The sequence below is a fragment of the Marmota monax genome, unplaced genomic scaffold (assembly GCF_021218885.2).
Source record: "Marmota monax isolate L192 unplaced genomic scaffold, Marmota_monax_Labrador192_F-V1.1 WCK01_AAM20220418_F8-fsc00001, whole genome shotgun sequence".
NCBI classification, from domain to species: Eukaryota; Metazoa; Chordata; class Mammalia; order Rodentia; family Sciuridae; genus Marmota; species Marmota monax.
In genome coordinates this window covers 9,787,962-9,808,479 of record NW_026693777.1, presented here as the reverse complement: position 1 = coordinate 9,808,479, position 20,518 = coordinate 9,787,962, and the positions used below count along the sequence as shown (strand labels likewise).

The window sequence follows — 20,518 nt, the reverse complement described above, 5'->3', positions numbered from 1 at the left end:
CTTTCAAAATAAGTACCTTAAAATCAAGAGGGAATTTTTCAAAAAGTATAAAACTGCACAATCCCACCCAATCAAAGCACTAATGAATTTTGGGTGGAAGAGAAAATTCTGATATTTGTCTAGTCTTAAAAAAATGCAAAATGTTTTCATAAAAGACAATACAGCAGGCATTTTCCTGAAAGAGAACAAGCTATCTTTTATTATAATTATGGTAATTAAAAAAATAGGGCAACAGAAGAGTGCCCAAGAAAACAAAACAGACCACTGTACATATGAGTATTTAGTATATAAAAAAAAGAGGTACTTTAAACCAATGTAGAAAGGCTGAATTATTCAATAAAGAGGAAAAAAATAAAAGGCTAGTACCTTTCTCACAACACCCAGATGAATGAATGACAAAATGTTGTTAAAAAATTAGTATACAATATTCATTCTTGGCAAATTAGGAAAAAAAACTCAGAAACCAATATAAGGCTGAAAACTGAATACATTAAACAAAAATCTGTATGATAAAAGGCACTCTAAGCAAAAGTGACACATACTAACACTGGAAAAAATGTTTAATATATAGAAATATTAAAAGTATGTGTATGTGGATAAAGGTGGGTGTGTAAGGTTTTTAGAAGAATAAAATAGATATTAGTGTCCTTGCAGAAACTCAAAGTGATTCAGAAAATTAATGTATCAAATACTGACAAAAGCATGGAGAAGGAGACGGGAGGATAGTAGGTAATGAAAAAAAGACAGAGGGTTTAGATGCAGGTCTGTTTAAATAATTGGTTAGAAATCTTCACTTCCCTTTTCTGCCTTCCTGGGGGATTCAGAAGTTAGATTTGCGTTCTAAAGGCAGTTCAGATGATCATCTTCTAAAAAACTGCTTGGATCTGGAATAAGACCAATACTGGGACTACCCCCAACAAAAATCTGAGTGGCCACTTGGTCACCCTACTCTGAAGCCTTCTAGGCCAGCTGTCAATGTCCCACACAAAACACACCAGACCTTCCATACAGTTTATTATAATCACATCAGAAATCCAGATCAGGAATGAAACCATAATTTGATCCGCTTATCCCTCTCTTTAGTATATACCCAAAGGACTTAAAATTAGCATACTACAGTGACACAGCCACATCGATATTTATAGCAACTCAATTCACAATAGCTAAGCTATGGAACCAACCTAGGTGCCCTTGAACAGATGAATGGATAGATAAAATATGATACATATACTCAATAGAATATTACTCAGCCATAAAGAAGAATGGAATTATGGCATTTGATGGCAAATGGATAGAACTGGAGGCTCACATACTAAGTGAAATAAGCCAATCCCAAAAACCCAAAGGTCAAACATTCTGACATGCAATGCTAATACAATAAGGGGGAACGGAGGGTCAGGAAGGAAGGAAGAACATAAGTTCATTGGATTAGACAAAGGAGAATGAGGGAAGGGAGGGGAATGGGAATAGGAAAAACAGTAAAATGAATGAGAAATAACTTCTATGTTCATATATGAATACACAACCACTGAAACTCCACATGATGTTCAAGAATGGGATACTAATTAGAACAAGTTATACTCTATGTATATATGTCAAAATATACTCTACTGTCATGTATATCTAAGAACAAATGAAAAAAAAAAAAAAAAAACCCAGAAATCCAGATCAGCCATTTTAGATGACAATAAACACAAGAATTTTAGAGAATACAGTGCTGAGACATAGAAAAAGTTTCTCCCTAATATTATCAAAGAAATAATAAAAAAATATTCAGGTGTGAAACAAAAATAGGAAGCTACAAGAAAAGGAACATTCAAAGAACAAAAAAGGTATCTGGATATTAAAAATCCTATACAAGGATCAAGGACTAAGAAAGGGAAACAAAAAAAGGAAGTGAGAAAATAAGAAAATTCAATGACTAAAATAGGAGGTCTAATATCTAACAGAGAAAACCAAGGGAAAGAAATACAAAAGAATATCCACAATAGTAACATTTCTAAGAACAGAAAGACAAGCACATCCCCAATTTTAAAAACAAACAAAACCATCAACTAAAGCACAATGAACGAGAAAAAGAAAATCCACACCAAAGCGTATCATTATAAAATTAGATTTACATCAAAAATAAAGAAAACATCCTAAAATATTCCATGGAAAGAAAGTAACAATAAAAGAATCCCAAAAAGCAGTATCACACTTCTCAACAGCAACAATATAAGCTATATATAATAATGGGGTTGTAGCTCAGAGATAGAGCACTGGCCTAGCAGGCTTGAGGCCCTCTGTTCAATCCTCAGCACCATATAAAAATGAAATAAAGGTATTGTGTCCACCTACAACTAAAAAGTAAAACATTTAAAAAAAAAAAAGAATGGAGGGGCTGGGGCTCAGTGGTAGAGTGCTCGTCTAGCACGCATGAGGCACTAGGTTGGATCCTCAGCACCACATCAAAATGAAATAAGGATATTGTGTCCACCTACAATTAAAAAATATTTAAAAAAAAAAAAAAAAGACTGGAGAGTGGGCTGAGGTTGTGGCTCAGTGTAGAGTGCTTGCCTAGCCATGTGTGAGGCACTGCATTTAATTCTCAGCACGACATATAAATAAACAAATAAAATAAAGGTCCATCAATTAAATATATATATATATATATGTATGTATGTGTATATACATTTATATGTGTGTGTATATATATATTTTTTAAATGGAGAGTTTTAAGAAAAATGATTTTCAATACCAAATTCTATACCCTAATGGAACTTGAAATTATTTTTTTTACCAGGTATCCTTTTATTAAGAAGTTATAGGGTACACTCCTCTTTATTAAGGTGGGCATAAGTCAAGGAAGTGTGGATCTAATAAACTCCAATAAACAAGGCATGAAACTCAGAAGTGAGGTAAAGATATCTCCTAGAATCATGTCAAGGAAATCCTAAGATAAACTTCTGCATAGCAGAACTAAGAACAACCAGTTCAAGTTGCAGAAGAGTGAGGTCAAAAAATTGGAATTATAGGTTATCTCACAGGTCTTTCTGGAAAGCTAGACATAAAACCTTTTATTATACAAATGGGAAAAAATGGGAGACGGAGAAGTAATTAACTCTGGGAAAAATAAAAGGCTATAAAATACAGAGAACAGCATGATGGAAAAATACTTATAGATCCAGAATAAATAAAACACATATAGATTTATTGCAATCTACTCAATAGTTATATTGGAAAGATAAAAACTTAAAAAATATGGTAAAATGAGCTAAATTCTCATCTACCATAATAAATACATAATGTCTGCAACTAATAGAGAGAAAGCAGTATAGAGCCACTTTTAAATACATATAATGAAAATTTCAGAAGAATCAACTAATAATATTTGAAGGAACACAAAGCAACTACTTTTTGTTATAAGCAGTTTAACAGTGGTTAGTTTAACTATATTAACACAGCTTTTTTGAAAACAAAACCAAAAAAATACATCAACCAATTACTATAATCAGTAACAAAAACACAATTCCAAAGAAAATAAGCAAATCATAAGTAACAGAGCTGTAGAAGTGTAGGGTACTTGTAGCTAAGTGGTAGGGTACTTGCCTTGCCAATACAAGGCCCTGAGTTCAACCAGAGCATCAATAACAAAGACTTAAAAAATATAAGATGATGATAAACTGAGATAAGCAATCTATACACAAATTACAGCAAGAGAAAAAACAAACAAAAAAGGTGATATGGCTATGGCTATGGGGAAAAGACTAATTTTATTCACAGTGAAAGTTCAAAACCAATACCATTTTTGAGGAACATTTGATAAAACTTAGCTGTATATTCCCTTTGACCGAGTTCCATTTCTAGCACACTCTATAAAAATAGTGATTTCTATAGAAGTGTTCACTACAGCACTGATTATTTCCTACAAATACAGTATTTGGACACCATAAAATATCTCTGTAATGTTTAAAATTATATGGTATAAAGAATTCTAAAACATTATGTTAAATAATAAGTCAAAAGAAAATATGTAAAATACACATACAAATACATATGCAACATATACTCGAAAGCATGTACATCAAGCCATTAACCATGAGGAAAGTGGAATTGGAGACATAAGGGGATACAAAAATGGAGGAAGGCTTTATCATCTGCATTTTAAAAAATAGTCATAAATTCATTACATGTATCTATTAAGTAGTGGGAAAGAAGCACAAAAGTTAAACTTTTAAGTTAGCATTCATGAGCAGTATATCTTCAAATACAATTGAATACCAATGTCTCACATACCCTCTTATTGTACTGTTTGTCTCAGGATCACCAGGGTCCAAAGTTTCTTTTAAGAAGTTTATATAATGAATCCAAAGGTCAACACTAAGGGGTATTGCCTGAAGTCCCCGGCGATACACCTAAGAAGAAAACAATAAACTGTACTTCAAGTATTTAATTATTCCTTAACAGAGAGGCAACACTGTGTTATCCGGTGAACCTTAGAAATACTAATTACTGGAATTTTGTTTAAATAATCTACCATTACCATTTGGGTGGAGGTTGGATAGAACATGGCAATGTTCTGATCCCCACGTGCAGAGTCTTGATCTTCAAAGCGCAGCAGTCCCTGCATTCTGACCGGGTTGTGTGGGCAGGCTTTGGGTTACAGACCATAGGGCACAGACCCATTAGAGCATCAATGACAGCGTCTGACCAAAAATGCAATAAGACGTAGCAAATGTGACTAGTAAACCAACTATATTGTTTGGAAAATGAGAAATAAATGTAAGTGAGAGAAAAGCCCTGCCCTACTTGTTAAGCTGCAGTGTAATACAGAGGCTTGCACTGCAAAGCTTGACAAACTGTAGAGGTTTAACGCACCTGCCAACAAAGAGAGAAAATATTAGCTACAAATGCCACAAGAGTGACAAATGCAAATAAAATACCCTATAAAAATTGTTTGACCATAAATGGTAGGTACTGCCAGCCAAAAAAAAAAAAAAAAAAAAAAATCTTTGTTTTTGTTATTAACTGGCTTACAGTACCTAATGGAATCAACTTTATTCAGTGATGTACGCACCTCATCTGATTGCTTAATGTTGTCATGTCGCTTTTCAAGATCTGCATACTTTTTCCAGTAACCATAGCAATACGGATAGTGTATGAAAAATTTGTCAAATGCTTTTCTGGCGGCCATCAAGTGATTCTGATGAAAATAAAACAAGGCATTTAAATATCTTAGAAGTTTTTATCAAAAAGAAAAGAAACTAACTTTGTCAAATACTAAGGTAACTTTTTACTTTTTGTTTATTTATTTATTTACTTGTGACACTGGGGATTGAACCCAGGGCCTTGTGCATGCGAGACAAGCACTGTACCAACTGAGCTATATCCCCAGCCCTTAGTTTTATATTTTGATGGTGCTATAGGATTGAACCCAAGGCCTCAAGCATTCTAGGCAAAAATTCTAACACTGAGCTATATATATATATATATATCCCCAGTCTCTTAAGGTAACTTTGTATTTCAATAATTTTACACACATATATAAAAACCCCAATCACTGTACAACATTAGGCTTTAACTATACTAACTCTCCTAATATACAAATATGCTTTAAGTTATTTTCAAAACAAAAATGTATGTATTTAATATTATTCAACTTAATCTGAAATTTTTGTGTGTGTGTGGTAATAGGCACTGAACCCAGGAACATTCTGCCTCTGAGCTACACCCCCAGTTATTTTTCATTCATTCATTCATTCATTCATTCAAGGCAGGGCCTGACTAAATTGCTGAGGCTGGCCTCAAACTTGTGATCATCTTGCCTCAGCCTTTTTAGTCACTTGGATTAAGGCATGTGCCAGATTAATCTGACCCTCAGATACCATTTTAATAATTACTAACCTCCTGTTCTACATATTGAAGCAAATATACCCAGCCTGTAAAATCCTGAGGATTATTTTCTACGGTTTTCCAAAATTTTTCATATTCTGGAGGGAAATTTGTTTCCGTTTCTGTCACTGTCACTGGAAGGTCAACAGCATTTGCCATTTCACTTTCTTCTGTAGACGCATTCACATTGGGAGAGCCGTCAGGTGACTGTTCCATTTCCGTAACATTCATAATCTCAGTATTGAAATCAGCAGGATGTTCTACCACTACCTCTGAACTGTTGTCTGTGCTGCCATTATTAGAATTTCTGTAATCATCCATGTGAGAATTTTGCATAGCTACGTATTTTGTCTTCAGTTAATAATCTGCAGAAACACACACACAAAAGAGAAACATCTTCCAAATGCTAATAAAATTACTTGGCATCAACATCACCTTTTAAAGCCCTATTTACGATTAAGGAAATGGAATAGTTTGAACTTGATCAAATTAATTTGATTATTTTGTCTGCAAATAATAGAAAACCTATCTACTGATGGCAGTTTAAACAAATATTTATTTTCTCACAAAACAGAAAGCTTAGCAGCTGGATGATGATCAAATTCAAGGTAGGACATAAGTATAGATGAACTACATTGTTATAACTGTTCTTTTTAATCAGAAAATCAAAAGTTTTCCCAGAGATGTTTTTTTTTCCAGTTTCACTATCCTTTATACAGGATTAGGTATATTGGTACCTTAAAGAAAATTAGTGTTTATTTAGTAAGATAGACAGTGGTGAGACAAGATAATGGATAGGTAACAAAGTATCCACGAGATGACATGAACTGTTTTTGTCATTATCCTCTAAAATCCAATCTACGATTATAATGTGACCTAAAAGTTCCATTGTACAGTTTACCCATTGTAAGGATTCATCATTTAGAGAACTTGGTAGAAGTACAACTTTCTGGGCTATGCCATAGAATTGAAGCCAAGGAATCTGTATTTGTTTTAAACACCTTCCTAGTTATCTTCATTGGAAATCAGACTTGAAAATTTTTGTACACTGTAGTGAAACCCAGATTTTTAAAGTAGTCATGAAATTGAAAAAAGAAAACAAAGTATACATACATGGGCGCGTGCGCGCGCGCACACACACACACACACACACACACACACAAAAATCCCTGAAGCCAACCATCCCATAGCTGGATTTTCTTTAAAATAACAAAATAAAGGTCTGAGGTTGTGGCTCAGCAGTAAAGTGCTAGCCTAGCATGTGCTAGGTGCTGGGTTCGATCCTCAGCATCACATAAAAATAAATAAACAAAATAAAGATATAGTGTTCAACTACAACTAAAAAAAAATTTTTTTAAATAAAAAATAAAATAACAAAATCAGCAGGACGTGGTGGCACATGCTTGTAATCCCAGCTGCTTGGGAGGCTGAGGCAAGAGGACCATTGAGTTCAAAGCCAGCTTCAGATAAGCAAGGTGCAGCTCAGTGAGACCCCATCTCTAAATAAAATACAAAATAGGGCTGTGGATGGGGCTTAGTGGCTGAGTGCCTATGAGTTTAATACTCAGTACTCCCCACCCCCAAAAAAATTGCAGACAAGCCAAAAGAACACACACCAAAAAAAAAAAACCATCCAACTTTTGTAGGGAGAACAACTGTTAACACCAACTGTATTTTATTTATTTGGTGTAAATTCTTTTTTTTGGGGGGGTGCTGGAGATTGAACTCAAGAGCACGACCACTGAGTCACATTCTCAGCCCTATTTTGTATTTTATTTAGAGACAGGGTCTCACTGAGTTGCTTAGCATCTCACCACATTGAGGCCAGCTTTGAACTCACAATCCTCCTGCCTCACCCTCCAGAGCTCCTGGGATTACAGGCATGCGCCACCAGGCTCAGTTTTTGGTGTAAATTCTGACAGACTGGTGTGCACATATATACAGTGTGTTTATTATGATATCATCAACACAGATATTAGACTACCAGAAAAATAAATTCTCTTCTTGGATGAGTCTGATGAATGTCATCAACTTTTCCAAAGTTAAGACCACTTTAGGTCCTATGAAAGGACAAACAAATTTCTAAATTTATTTTGCTCTTTTCTCTCTCCTTTAAAAAAAAGCACATTTGGGGCTGGGGATGTGGCTCAAGCAGTAGCGCGCTCGCCTGGCATGCGTGCGGCCTGGGTTCGATCCTTAGCACCACATACAAACAAAGCTGTTGTGTCTGCCGAAAACTAAAAAATAAATATTAAAAAATTCTGTCTCTCTCTCTCTCTTTAAAAAAAAAAAAAGCACATTTGAAGATTAATTTTTCATATGCAAATTACTAACTTGTGGGTTTTTTAAAATTTTATAGTTCAGTTTAAGAAAGAAAAAAAAAAAAAGACTGCTGGTTGATGCATTATTTGGGGGAGGAATGTAGTACTGAGGATTACACCCAGGGGCCCCATAACACTGAGCTACATCCTAGCCCTTTCTATTTTGAGACAGGGTCTCATTAAATTTCCTAAAGTGACCTGGGAAATTACAATCCTCCTGCCTCAGCCCCCAAATAGCTGAGATTACAGGGATGTGCCACCCGCACCTGCCAGTTGACAAATTCTGAGTCATTTACTACCTACCCTATTCTAATTGCATATTTATGTGGGACATATGGGATTTGTTATTTTCTTTGAATCAGCAAATTTACCACACCCTTGCATCATGAGAGACTCCATACACTGTCAATTACTCCATACACTACAATTACTTGTTGTAAAAGAATTAAGAACATCAGCCTTACCCTTAGGGAATTCATTTTGATGATTACTTCATAAACCACAGGGCCAAAAGAAAATATACTTATTTTTAAAGTTATTCCAAGTCAATCATTAGTACTAGTTTATTCTTAACAAAGAATGGGGAAAAGAAGAGTTATTGTTTAATGGGTATAAAGTTTCAGATTTACAAGATTAGAAACTTCCTGAGATGTTTCCCAATCATGCAAATATACTTGGCAATACTAACTGTACACTTAAAAATGGTAAACATTATCGGGGCTGGGGATGTGGCTCAAGTGGTAGCGCGCTTGCCTGGCATGCGTGTGGCCCGGGTTCGATCCTCAGCACCACATACAAACAAAGATGTTGTGTCTGCCAAAAACTAAAAAATAAATATTAAAAAGTTAAAAAAAAAAATGGTAAACATTATCAATTTGAATTTAACTCTCCCATGCCTTTGGCATGTAACAAATTGTCCTTTTTCCTGATTTGAGGGGGGAAAAAATGTAAAATTTTGTTATGTAATTTTACCAAAATTGCAGAAAGTAAAACATTATACAGTATAACCAAATTAGGAAATATAATGTGCAAAAAGGAGCTAAATTTTTCTACCATTTGTTAAATATTTAAATAAGCAAGAGGTCAAAGACCTGAAGCTGTCTCAGTACTTTTTTTGGGGGGAGGGGGTACCCAAGATTGAATTCTGGGGCACTTGACCACTGAACTACATCCCCAGCCCTATTTTGTATTTTACTTAGAGACAGGGTCTCACTGAGTTGCTTAGCGCCTCACTTTTTGTTGAGGCTAGCTTTGAACTTACATTCCTTCTGCCTCAGCCTCCTGAGCCACTGGGATTACAGGAGTGGGCCACTGCACCCAGCCTTTCTCAGTATTTTGAGTTCCTATATAATAAACTGCAACCTAACTTCAGCATATAAACAAATGGAAACCTTAGAAGCCTAATTCTTTTTAACAGAGAGCTGGATCACAGCCAATCATAAGCAGCAGAGCTTCTGCCAATCACAGGCAGCCAACTAATCAGACTATATCCAAATAAGGCAACTACCTAGCTATAATCAATCAAGCTATTTCTGTGGTTACTTTTATGTTCTGTCTATAAATACTTACTGCCCACTGATGCAGACTAGATGCTGTGAACTTCTAATCATGAATTGTTCTTTCCTCAAAACACTGCTAAATTTGTCAAAAGTTTTTCTTTTAATACATCATAAGTAGTACAGCACGGGTTCCAAATAAAAAGTACAGAATGATAAATATCAGTTAGAGACCAGGGCATGATCTCCTTCATTCCCAGCTACTCAAGAGGCTGAGAGAAGTGGATCACAAGTTTGAAGCCAGCCTCAGAAACTTAGCAAGACCCTCAGCAAATTAGGGAGACACTGCCTCAAGAAAGAAAGTAAAAATGACTGGAGATGTAGGTCAGTAATAAAGCATTCCTGGTACCAAAAATTCCAGTACCTCAAAAATGAAATTGTGTATGTGTGTACACACATATGTATACATAAGAAAAGAGGGAAGTAAAGTGAATTCTACCTCTCTCCCTTAATACTGTGTGATCCTAGGTCAGTTTTTGCTTCTCACTTCTAAAGGAAACTAATAAGACTTACATTACCTGCCTCAGAGATAGGTTAAGAACATCAGATAAAATAAAAACATGAAATTCTTAAAAACTATAAATTCACAAAAATGAAAGCATAATAGTAAAACACTGAATTCCTTGGGAAGTGATATACCAACAAGAATTTGTATTTTAAAATAAATTTAAAAAAATAAAAATTACCTTCACAGTGCACTTAATTTTTTTGCATTAGAAATTTTAATAGGAAAAAATGCTACCAATTTTGAAACTGGTAGTGAGTATAGAATTTATCTGGAGGCATATCTTATTTCCTAATTTGGGGGGGAACATACATTTCCCTCTCATGATCCTAATATAATCATATCAATTGGGGTTAAATCCATATTCAGTTTTACATTAGTGTGTTTCTGTAAATATTTTTAAGCTAAACTACCCTGTATACTATAATTATGCTTTCTTGCTTCTAACCCTTTAAATCTTATTATTTTCATTTACCTTATTGTGTTTCAAAATTGAAACCATATCCTACTAGAACTCTTATAAAAAGTCCTTCAAAAAACAATGTCATGCATATTTATCAATTCCACTTTTCCTTTGGAGAACATCTAAGGTTCCACAGCAAATTCTATTGATTCTTCTTGTCTAGGTTTGTCTATTCCTTTTGATCTAACATAGTCCTTTTACTTATTCCCTGGGGGATGAATCCTATCTATAACCGCCAAAATCTTTCTTTCTTCATTTATTCTCTTTCATTTTTTATGTTGTATATTAATATACAGAATGATGGGTTTCGTTGTGGCAGATCCATACATACATAAAAACATAATCCGATCAACTTCACTACCAAATACCCACACTATGCCCTCCTCCCTCTGATCCCTTCCTTTTCCCTAATGGTCTCCATTTTCTGCTGAGTCCTTATTTTTTCACTCTGGCTTCCCCATAACAGAAAACTAATGATACTTTTCTCCTGCATCTGACTTATTTTACTCAAGATCATGGTCTGCTGTTCCATCCACTTTCCTCAAAGTGACATAATTTCATTCTTTTTTTTAATTAATGGATTAATTCCATCTTCTAGAGGATCATTACTATAGCCTACAAAAAAAAAATGATAAATTTTCTAAGTATAAGCAGGCACAGTGGCACACTTACAGCAACTCAGTAGACTCAAATAGGAGCATCACAAGTTCCAGGCCACCCTCAGTAATTTACAAGGCCCTAAGCAACTCAGTGAGACCCTATCTTGAAATAAAAAAAATAAAAGAGGCTGGGGATGCAGATCAGTGGAAAAGTACTCCCTCAAACTCCAGTAACACCAACAAAAGAAATTTTATAAGTATAAAATTCCAGACTGAATTTTTTCCTTAAGAGTTTTAGAAGAATCTATTCACTGTCCCCTAGCATCTGGTACTACTATTGAAGAAATATGGTCTCCCCCCCCCACCCCCGCCCTCTTAAGTACTGGGGATTAAATTCAGTGGCACTGTACCACTGAGCTACACACACAATCCTTTTTTATTTATTTTCTATTTCAAGACCGGGTCTCATTAAGTTGTCCAAGCTGGCCTGAAACTTTTGATCCTCCTGCCTCTTCTCCCAAGTAGTTGGGATTACAGATGTGCACTACCCTGCCCAGCTTGTGATGCAATTTATCCCTTATCCTCCACATGACCTGTTTCTCAGTAGACTGTTTCTTTTTTTTCTGCTTGTACTGAAACACTCCCTTAATGGGAGTCTTTTTCCACTCATTCTGCAGAGCATTCATTCGAAAACTACTTTTTTAACTTCTTAAACTGATACATAAAAATATAAAAGCTTTACTTACGGATATCATGTGATGTTTTGGTACATGTATTTTTTTTTTTTTTTGGCGGGGGTAGGGGGTACTGGGGATTGAATCCAGGGACTTTTATATGCTAAACACGCACTCTACCACTGAGCAACACTCCCTGACCTACTTGTAACATTTAAAGCAGGCTAAACATACCTATTTCCTCAAACATTTCTTTATGGTAAGACATTTAAAACCCTTTCTTCTATATATTTTGCATATATAGTATCATTATCCATAGTCATCCTACTGTGCAATAGCGTATCAAAACTTTTTACTCCCTTACTACAATCTAGAAGGCCTATTTTACTTTATTTATTGTTTATTTTGCAGCGGTGGAGACTGAACCCAGGGGTTTGCACATGCTAGGCAAGTACTTTACCACTGAGTTACATCCCCTTCCCTAGACAACCTATTTTAACCTAGATTTTTATGCCATTCTATTCTTAGAAATGTTTTGTTTTGATAAAATCTCTCCCTTTCATTTCTCTATTACCTATTTGATGAACTCTTATTATTTAGATGTTGGACCTCCTGAACTAATCTTTCTTTTTTTCTTTTTAACTTTGTTTTTACTGATTTGACTCATTCTACAAGAGATAATCCCTTACTCCTTATATTGGATTTTTAATACAGGCATAAAGCTTAAAATTTCCATTTCTTATTCTCTGAATGATTTTTTTGTTAAGTCTCCCGTTCCTTTTTCACTAATGCAATATCTTCTGTCATTTCTCCATAATTCACTTTAAATTTCCTCAGTTCTCAGCACTATGTGCTTCTTCTAAATGTCTTTTGACTGTGTTGGTGTCTCAAGTATAGTGATCTTCAAACTTACATTCAGGAAGAAATGTTAGACATTACAAAGTTACTCTGCAAGTTAGACAGGATTCACAACTGCTGGATCTTGCTACAGAAAGACATTCTGTTAAGGGAATCCACTAAATATCAGTGCTATACATTTTTTCACCTGGGTTAAGTTTCCCCAAAGAATCTTTCAACTTAGAAAAACAGAAGAAAGGCAACCAGCATTCTGGGAGCAAAAACAACAAATGGGGCTGATGATCTCACATTCTATTCCATTTCCCATTCTCATTAAGACCTTTTACCCAGGCCCTGCATTCCACTATGTGTCAAAACTCTTGATTCCATCCAGTTTGAACAATAAACATCTAATTTTTCACTGGCTATATTGGACAAAGAAGGGAAATTCTACATCTAAACTACTTCAGATTTTCAACTAATTCTACTTTTAGTAATACTGAGCATTCTTATCTTCGGAGACCATGGTTAGAATAATTCTTTTTAAAGGCATTTGGAAAAAATCAACAATGAACAAGGGTGCTCACTGAAGCACTTTTTCTAAGAAAATAACCATCAGTTGGTATACTATACAGTCTAGTTTAATGACCTAGTTGACAAGAGCAACTAGATCTCTATATCCTCTATCCCCTTAAAATTTCTTATAACTTAGGTAGTAAATCTATTATACTAGATTTACTACCTCTCAACTTATTTATCATCTTTCTTCCTTTCTGTTCTCAAAGTATTCGTTTAGTATCTTTATTGTGCTATTAGCAACAATAGTTGAAATACATAATCATTGTTTCTATATAGTCTCATAATTTCTTCAGACCATAAGCAATTAAGTGTGACTTCTTCATTTTTCCTACCACCAAATTTCTACTCTCAATGCATCTGTAACCACTTGGTCACAATGGATGAAGATCTCTGGTCCTACCAAAGGCCAATACCAGAACTCAAGACTTGAAACATTTATCCCACCCACCTTCCCAAGAATTTCTTTTAATTTACTCTTCTTATCAGTTCCTCTTACTGCATTAGATTACTTCCATTAGCATTCAAAAATAAATACCCCTCATCTGTCTTTCTGAAGAATCTTTGCTTCTCACAGTCCCATAAGAATTAGTACCACTTTGCCAGGCACAGTGGCACATACCTGTAATCCCAGAGAACTGGGAGGCTGAGGCAGAAGGATCACAAGTTCAAAGCCAGCCTCAACAACTTAGGGAGGCCCTAAGCAACTTAACAAGACGCTGTCTCAAAATAAAATATAAAAAGGGCTGGGGATGTGGCTTGGTGGTTAAGCGCCCTGGGGTTCAATTCCTGCTACAAAAAAAAAAAAAAAAAAGAATTAGTAACTTCAAGATTTTGTCCTCAGCTGATCACCTTCTCCTCTTTGATATACTTTCTTCACTTAGCTTCCAGATCATACCATATCCTGATGTTACTTGTACCTCCCTACCACTTCTTCTACTGATTGACAATCTCCTGAGATGAAGTGAGTGCTCTTCTATTCAACCTGTTAATGTTGGAGTACCCCAGGATTCAGTCTTTGGTCATTTTTAACTCAACTCCCAATCTCACAAGGCTTAAGATACTAAATATATGCTGACCCTCAAATGTTTATCTCCAGCCTAGGCCTCTTTTCCAAACTCCAGTCATATATCTAACTGCCTACATATATAAAGTCATTTCAAATATTAAAATGCCAAGTCTCTTCCTGATTTGTCCCCCCAAATTTGCTCTACCCACTTCAATGACTGAAAAGTCCTCCTTCCCCCTGTGTAGACCAAAAAATCTTGGAATCATCCTTGCCTTTTTCTCACACCAATCAATCTGTTAGGGAATCTTTCAAATGTCCTAGAATTCCATTTCTTATAATCCTTTTTTATTCCAGCTGAGAGCAGCTGGAATACCATTATAGTCTTCTATAAGGTTCTATGGACCGCCTCCTTTTTCTCTTGCTCCACCTCCATCCCCAACTCCCTGTGTTTAGTCTATTAATAATATAGCAGAATTAGTTATGTTTAAAAAATGTAAATCAGACTCACTCCACTGCTCCATCTCACAAATAGTCAATATCCTTCAGTGGTCCACTGCCCTATAATATCTCTTTGACTCATCTACTCTTACTCTCTCAGTTCCTGCCATACTGACATCTTGCTGTCTCTCAAAGTCCATACTCTACAGACTTAGAGCTTTGCATGGCTGTTCCCTCTACAAAAAGAAAATTCCCCATACAAACATAGCTGCCTTCCTCGTCTCCTTTTAAACTTTGCTGAAATGTCACCTTCTCAATAAACTCTATTTGGATCACATTATTTAAAGTTGTAACCCATTCCCATTCGCAGCACTTTGCTATACTTTTATTCATAGCATTTTCTATATTCTAAATAGTGAATAATTTATTTAGTAGACCCTACTATGAATTAACTGGTTTAAGAATTAACTGGCTCCTTTTTATTCACAGTATTATTGATATAATTCACATATTCATTATCTCCCAACTATATCAGTAACTTTCAAACTGCAGATTGCTTTAGATCAGTTTTTTTTTCAAATGTAAAAGAGAATAAAAATTTATCACAATGCTTTTGCATAAAGACATGGAAAAACCATAATGTTTCATGACAGTTTAACACAATTATATACACATGCACAAAATTCAACTACTGTATACTGATTTGCACACAGAAGACACATTATTTTTGAAAGAATGAATGAATGAAGGCATGTCATCAGGCAGGTATTGCTACAATTTCAATTACCAGCTATCAATAGTAACACTAAAAGATGCTACTTACTGATCATATATTTTGTTAAATCCCATTTTCCCACTTTTAAGGATGGAGAAACTAACATTTATTAAAGTTAAAACAACTTGTCCAAGTTTAAATAAGTTGGAAGGAACAGAGCCAAGGTTCAACCCCATCCTAACAACAACAACTCTTGCCTCTTTTCTACTAAATTCTGTAGGAACATCCCTCCCACTCCCATTTCACTGTTTTGGGACCTTAGTGTAAGCTGTTCTTCTACATGAAATGCTCTCCTAACCCTCTATTCCACTCTTACATTACCATTTAATGCCTTCCAACTAACTAAAGCCTATTCATTCTTCTGAGTAGAGTTTAAAAATCACTTCCTGAAAGTGTTTCCACATTCCCCAAATAAGTTAGGTTGTCCCTAGTGACAATCCCACAGCATTCTTTTTCTCCACAGCACATACCACAATTTTGATACTTGTTCAATGTTTACCTTCTCTCCTAAATTACAAATTTCTTCAGGGTCAAGGCAAAGTCTACCAGTACATACAGATATAGTACACCTTGAGACTTAGAACACTATCAATTAACTGACAATTAACAGAGTCCTTACCCATACTAAAACCTGGCCTATTACATTCATAACCAAATAGAAAGTGGAAAATGCTTGGTCACTAGACGACAACACAACTGAACTAAAGATCCAACCTCCCTACTTATTAAGGAATTCTGAACAAGTTATTTAATCCTTTTAAACCTCATTCACAACATAATCACACATACCTTGATATAAAAATTAACTAACCCCTTCTTTTCATTCATACTACTAATATGTCGGTTTAAGTAGTTTTTATATCACCTCCAGACTGCTGTTTTCAAGCTGCAGATTGTATCAAACCAGTTTCTAATTGTAAATGCAAAAACAAATAGTAGACAAAATCAGAATACACAAACACATTAAGGGCATATTGAATGCACTACTGATTACAGAGTTGTAATGTTACATGTACATCCTTTTTATGGGTTGCAGTCAAAAAAAAAAAAACACTACTACACTATAAACACTACTGCTACAGATAAACAAATATTACTAGAATATTTAAAGTTAATGAGAAAGGAATCTTGATTTATTCACTGTTGTGTTTCTATAACCTACAATAGTGCCTGGTGTGTAACAGCACAATTTCTCTGAACAAGTAAGTGACACATCCATTCCTAACTTAACTTCCCAAACATATTAAACCTACAATATTCTTCCTTACTGCTGTTTCCAGAGCACATTATATTCTTCATGCCTAAACATTCTTCATGCCTTGGCACATGTATTTCTCCAGACTAACAAAATTCCTTTTCTCAACTCAAAAAATCAATTGATATCTTTTTTTAAACTATATTATACTTTCTTACAAAATCACATAAGCATAAAATAATAAACTACAGAAGAAAACATGACAAATTATAAAATACTCAGAACAGATACAGTTCTAAAATCACACATTTAACTTTTAGTATAGTTATGATATACATTAAACACCTAACAATCAGCATGCCATCTTAAAATTTAAAAGGTCTTTGGGAAGACAACTTAAATAACCAACACTCATTTGATGAAATATGAGACATCTAATTTAATATAATTCATTTTTTTACGCTCTGTATGCCTCTTACACCTGTAGCGGTAATCAAAACTTATGCCACTGATTATTCTTTTTCATGAACAGAATATATAAAAATCCAAAGTCATTACTAAAAGTGCAAGTCAAGAGTGTGGGTACTGCGGGGCGCGATGGATGGCACACATCTGTAATCCTAGCGGCTCAGGAGGCTAAGACAGGAGGATCATAAGTTCAAAGCCAGCCTCAGCAGAAGCAAGGCACTAAGCAACTCAGGTAGACCCTGTCTCTAAATAAAATACAAAATAAGGCTGGGGATATGGCTCAGTGGTTGAGTGCCCCTGAGTTCAATCCCCACTACCAAAAAAAAAAAAAAGAGTGTGGGTGCTGCAGATCAACTAACTAGCTTTGCAATCCACAAATTAGTTCTTCCTCAGCCTTAGATAAGCCAATTAGATTTCAGCTGTTAAAAAAAAAAGGGGGGCCACTGTAACCATTGGTTTGAGTACCTATTTTTAGAGGCTAAGTATAATGTTCACAGATTGACCTTTCTGATTTCCACATATTAAATACTTAATATATCCTAGAAACTGGATCTTGTATATAAATCTGCATCATCTCAAATCTTTGGGAAAAAATTATCACTGGACTACAACTACTACTTTCGTTCTTCTTTGGCTATTAAAAAAGAAAAAAAGTTCTGTTTTACCCACAACTATTAACATAGCACAGAAGATTCTGTTCTTTCTCTTGAAAATGACACGCAATTTTTATCATTTGACTTACAAAATTCTTTATCTTAAATATTCAACTATATATTACCAAATATTCTGAGACTAAAAAAATCCTGCTTTTTTATGCTCATTGCAATTATCTCATACACCTACTAATTATCCTTCTCTAGTCAGCCCCTAATTATTTCAGAATTCACAATCTAAAAACCAGTGGTCTTTAGTATAACTTCTTTGTCACTTTATCCCTACAATGAGAAGAGTGGAGTTCCAACTTTTTCAACTTTAAAATGAGGTTATAAACCTGAAGGGAGGAGGAAACCTGTCAGTAGTTGCTTGGGTTGTTTGTTTTTCCAATTCATTTAAAACTGCCACAGAGCCCAAAACACTTAAGTTCCAATGTAAGCTCCGTACTTCCCCCAGATGAGACATTTTCTTAAACTTCACCCTTTCCAGCTGTAAATTTTAAAGTATTTTTTGAACAGATTAAAATCAGTTGCCAAATACTGAGCCCTCAAATACGGAAGACCCCATGAATGCCAAACTAAAAAGTAACATAAAATAATATGGTATTACAGAATCATCAACAATACGTTTTTTAAAAAAGAAAAAAATACATCATCAACAATACATTAACAGTACCATTAACTTCAAACATTATTTATTAATTTCAAGATGTGATTTTGGAGCGAGAAAAACACTAGTTCCTGGTCTCTGATTACGAAAGGTATAAACACTCAGATTCCTTTACAAGATCCTACTGGGATTTTCCGTGCCTAGTTTTTGTTTCTATCCTACACAGCCCAAAATCTCTGGCTGATCTTTGGGGTGCTGTGACCCAAGGCCCCAAAACTGTTGCTTCTCCAGTTAGAAGGCGGAACACACCCTCCAAGGCACCCAAATGCTTTATTAACAGAAGTTGTATTACACCCTCCTAATCCTCCGCGGCACTAAAGAGCCCCCTCCCATCTTCCCAGCCACGCTGGGGGAAGCGAGGGTTCAGACTTATCCCCAAATCTCTTCCTCAATCCAGTGGAGGCGGCCCACGCTTCCCCGCCAGACTAACCGCACTTCTCAAGAAAAACGTGCAGTCTAAGAAAAGAAACCTCGCACTGCTCCACCCAACAGGTGGGACGGAAAAAGGAATGAACAACTGGGCTCCAAGGCCAAGCCAGGCCTTAAACAGGGCGGGAGAGGCCGCGGGCCCGGAGCGGCCTGAGGCACCTCAGGCCTCTTCCTGATCAGAGTCCCACCTCCTCCCGCCAATTTCGACAGGCAGGTCTTGGCTGACCTCAGGATGGATGCCACTCGATGCCATGAGCCGAAACCTGGGCCAACCTAGCTGAAGATGGCACTCCCACCGACTCAGTCCTCACAGCCACACAGTCGCCACCAGAGCCACCTCCGCCTCGTCGAGGACGCAGTGCGCACGCGCAGGTATCCGGAGGCGAGCGAGTCACGTGGTCGCAGCACGCAGGTCTCGCCCTCCGCGGGATCCGGGCGGCCGAACTCCGGGCCCCGCCTCCGCTTCCCCCCCCCCGCCCCACCTCCGCCCCACCCCCGCGAAGGCAGTGTGGTTATTGGGGATTTTCCAAAGTCAAGGGGTAGGTTTAGGGCCTCCCACCTCCCAGATCTTGCAGACATGGCCCTGAGACCCCCTTCGCACTCCACCCCCGCGAAAGTAAAATATCGGTATTCTTTTTCTGCAGTTTTTCTAAGGTTTTTCTAATTACCCAGGCTTTTTCCTTAAAAAATTTAGCTGAAAAGAGCAGAAATTAAGCATAAAACGTCCAAACTTCAAGATGGTAAGGACCATCCCGTCCAAGTTTACCGGAATTTAGGGGTTTGAAAAACTTATTAAAGGATATCTGTAAAGCTATCCTCTGGACAAAGCTGGGCAGGCAGTTTTATGTTGACGATCTTAGCAGACCTCTTCACTTGTACCTCCATCCCCATCTTTTAAACAAGTTATTTTTCTTTTAAATCTGATCTCTCTCCATTTAAGATCCTGCCTCAGTTGTGCAAGTGTTCAGTCGTCCCTTACCAGGCAGTCTTTTGTTGAAGGTTCAGTAATATCACAACTGGGCTCTAGCTTTGTTCCCTAGAATCTGTCTACCTCCAGAAATGTTTCTCTGCAAGACATTGTTCACCTGTCCAGAACTCCATTAGTCATAAATTCTCTCATCAGCACATTTTCTTCCAAATATCAACATTAGAAGATATTAGATGCTGCCTCTCACTTTCAGGAAAGTTACAGCTTTTCCCTTTCCATTTTCCTCTTCTACTCTTCAAGTTAACTTTTTTGGTTTCTCTGACAAGATAGCTATGCTTTTTAGAGATTTAATCAACAGCTTTTAAATGTTTACTTGGGGAAGAAGCAGTCAAGGGAGTGAGATACCTAGAAGCCAGGCCCCAGTCTGTGAAAAGCACTGTTAGTGGCCAAGGCACAGCCTTCTGTGCTTTTTTGATTTCTCCAATCTTCCTAAAGTGGCCTCAAATTCTTACTAAGTAAATAAAAATAAATAATAAATAAATAAGATT

General features: G+C 36.1%; 1 protein-coding gene across 5 annotated transcripts in view; it reads right to left on the bottom strand.

The window, feature by feature from the left end:
* Prpf39 (pre-mRNA processing factor 39) overlaps window positions 1-19,425 on the bottom strand; it is a 33,091-nt gene extending 13,666 nt beyond the window's left edge. Inside the window, exons 1-4 of one of the 5 annotated variants that reach the window (XM_046460877.2) lie at window positions 19,269-19,425; window positions 5,887-6,239; window positions 5,060-5,185; window positions 4,279-4,397 (exon numbers count right to left, since the gene is read on the bottom strand). In XM_046460877.2, coding sequence (XP_046316833.1) covers window positions 4,279-4,397; window positions 5,060-5,185; window positions 5,887-6,210 — 569 coding nt within the window. In that variant the 5' untranslated portion in view covers window positions 6,211-6,239; window positions 19,269-19,425. Of the gene's footprint in view, window positions 1-4,278; window positions 4,398-4,525; window positions 5,188-5,886; window positions 6,240-14,027; window positions 15,553-19,268 lie in introns of those variants that run through there. The other 4 variants (XM_058584508.1, XM_046460879.2, XM_046460878.2 and 1 more) reach the window with 4 other exon arrangements.
* Window positions 19,426-20,518: the final 1,093 nt, after the last annotated feature.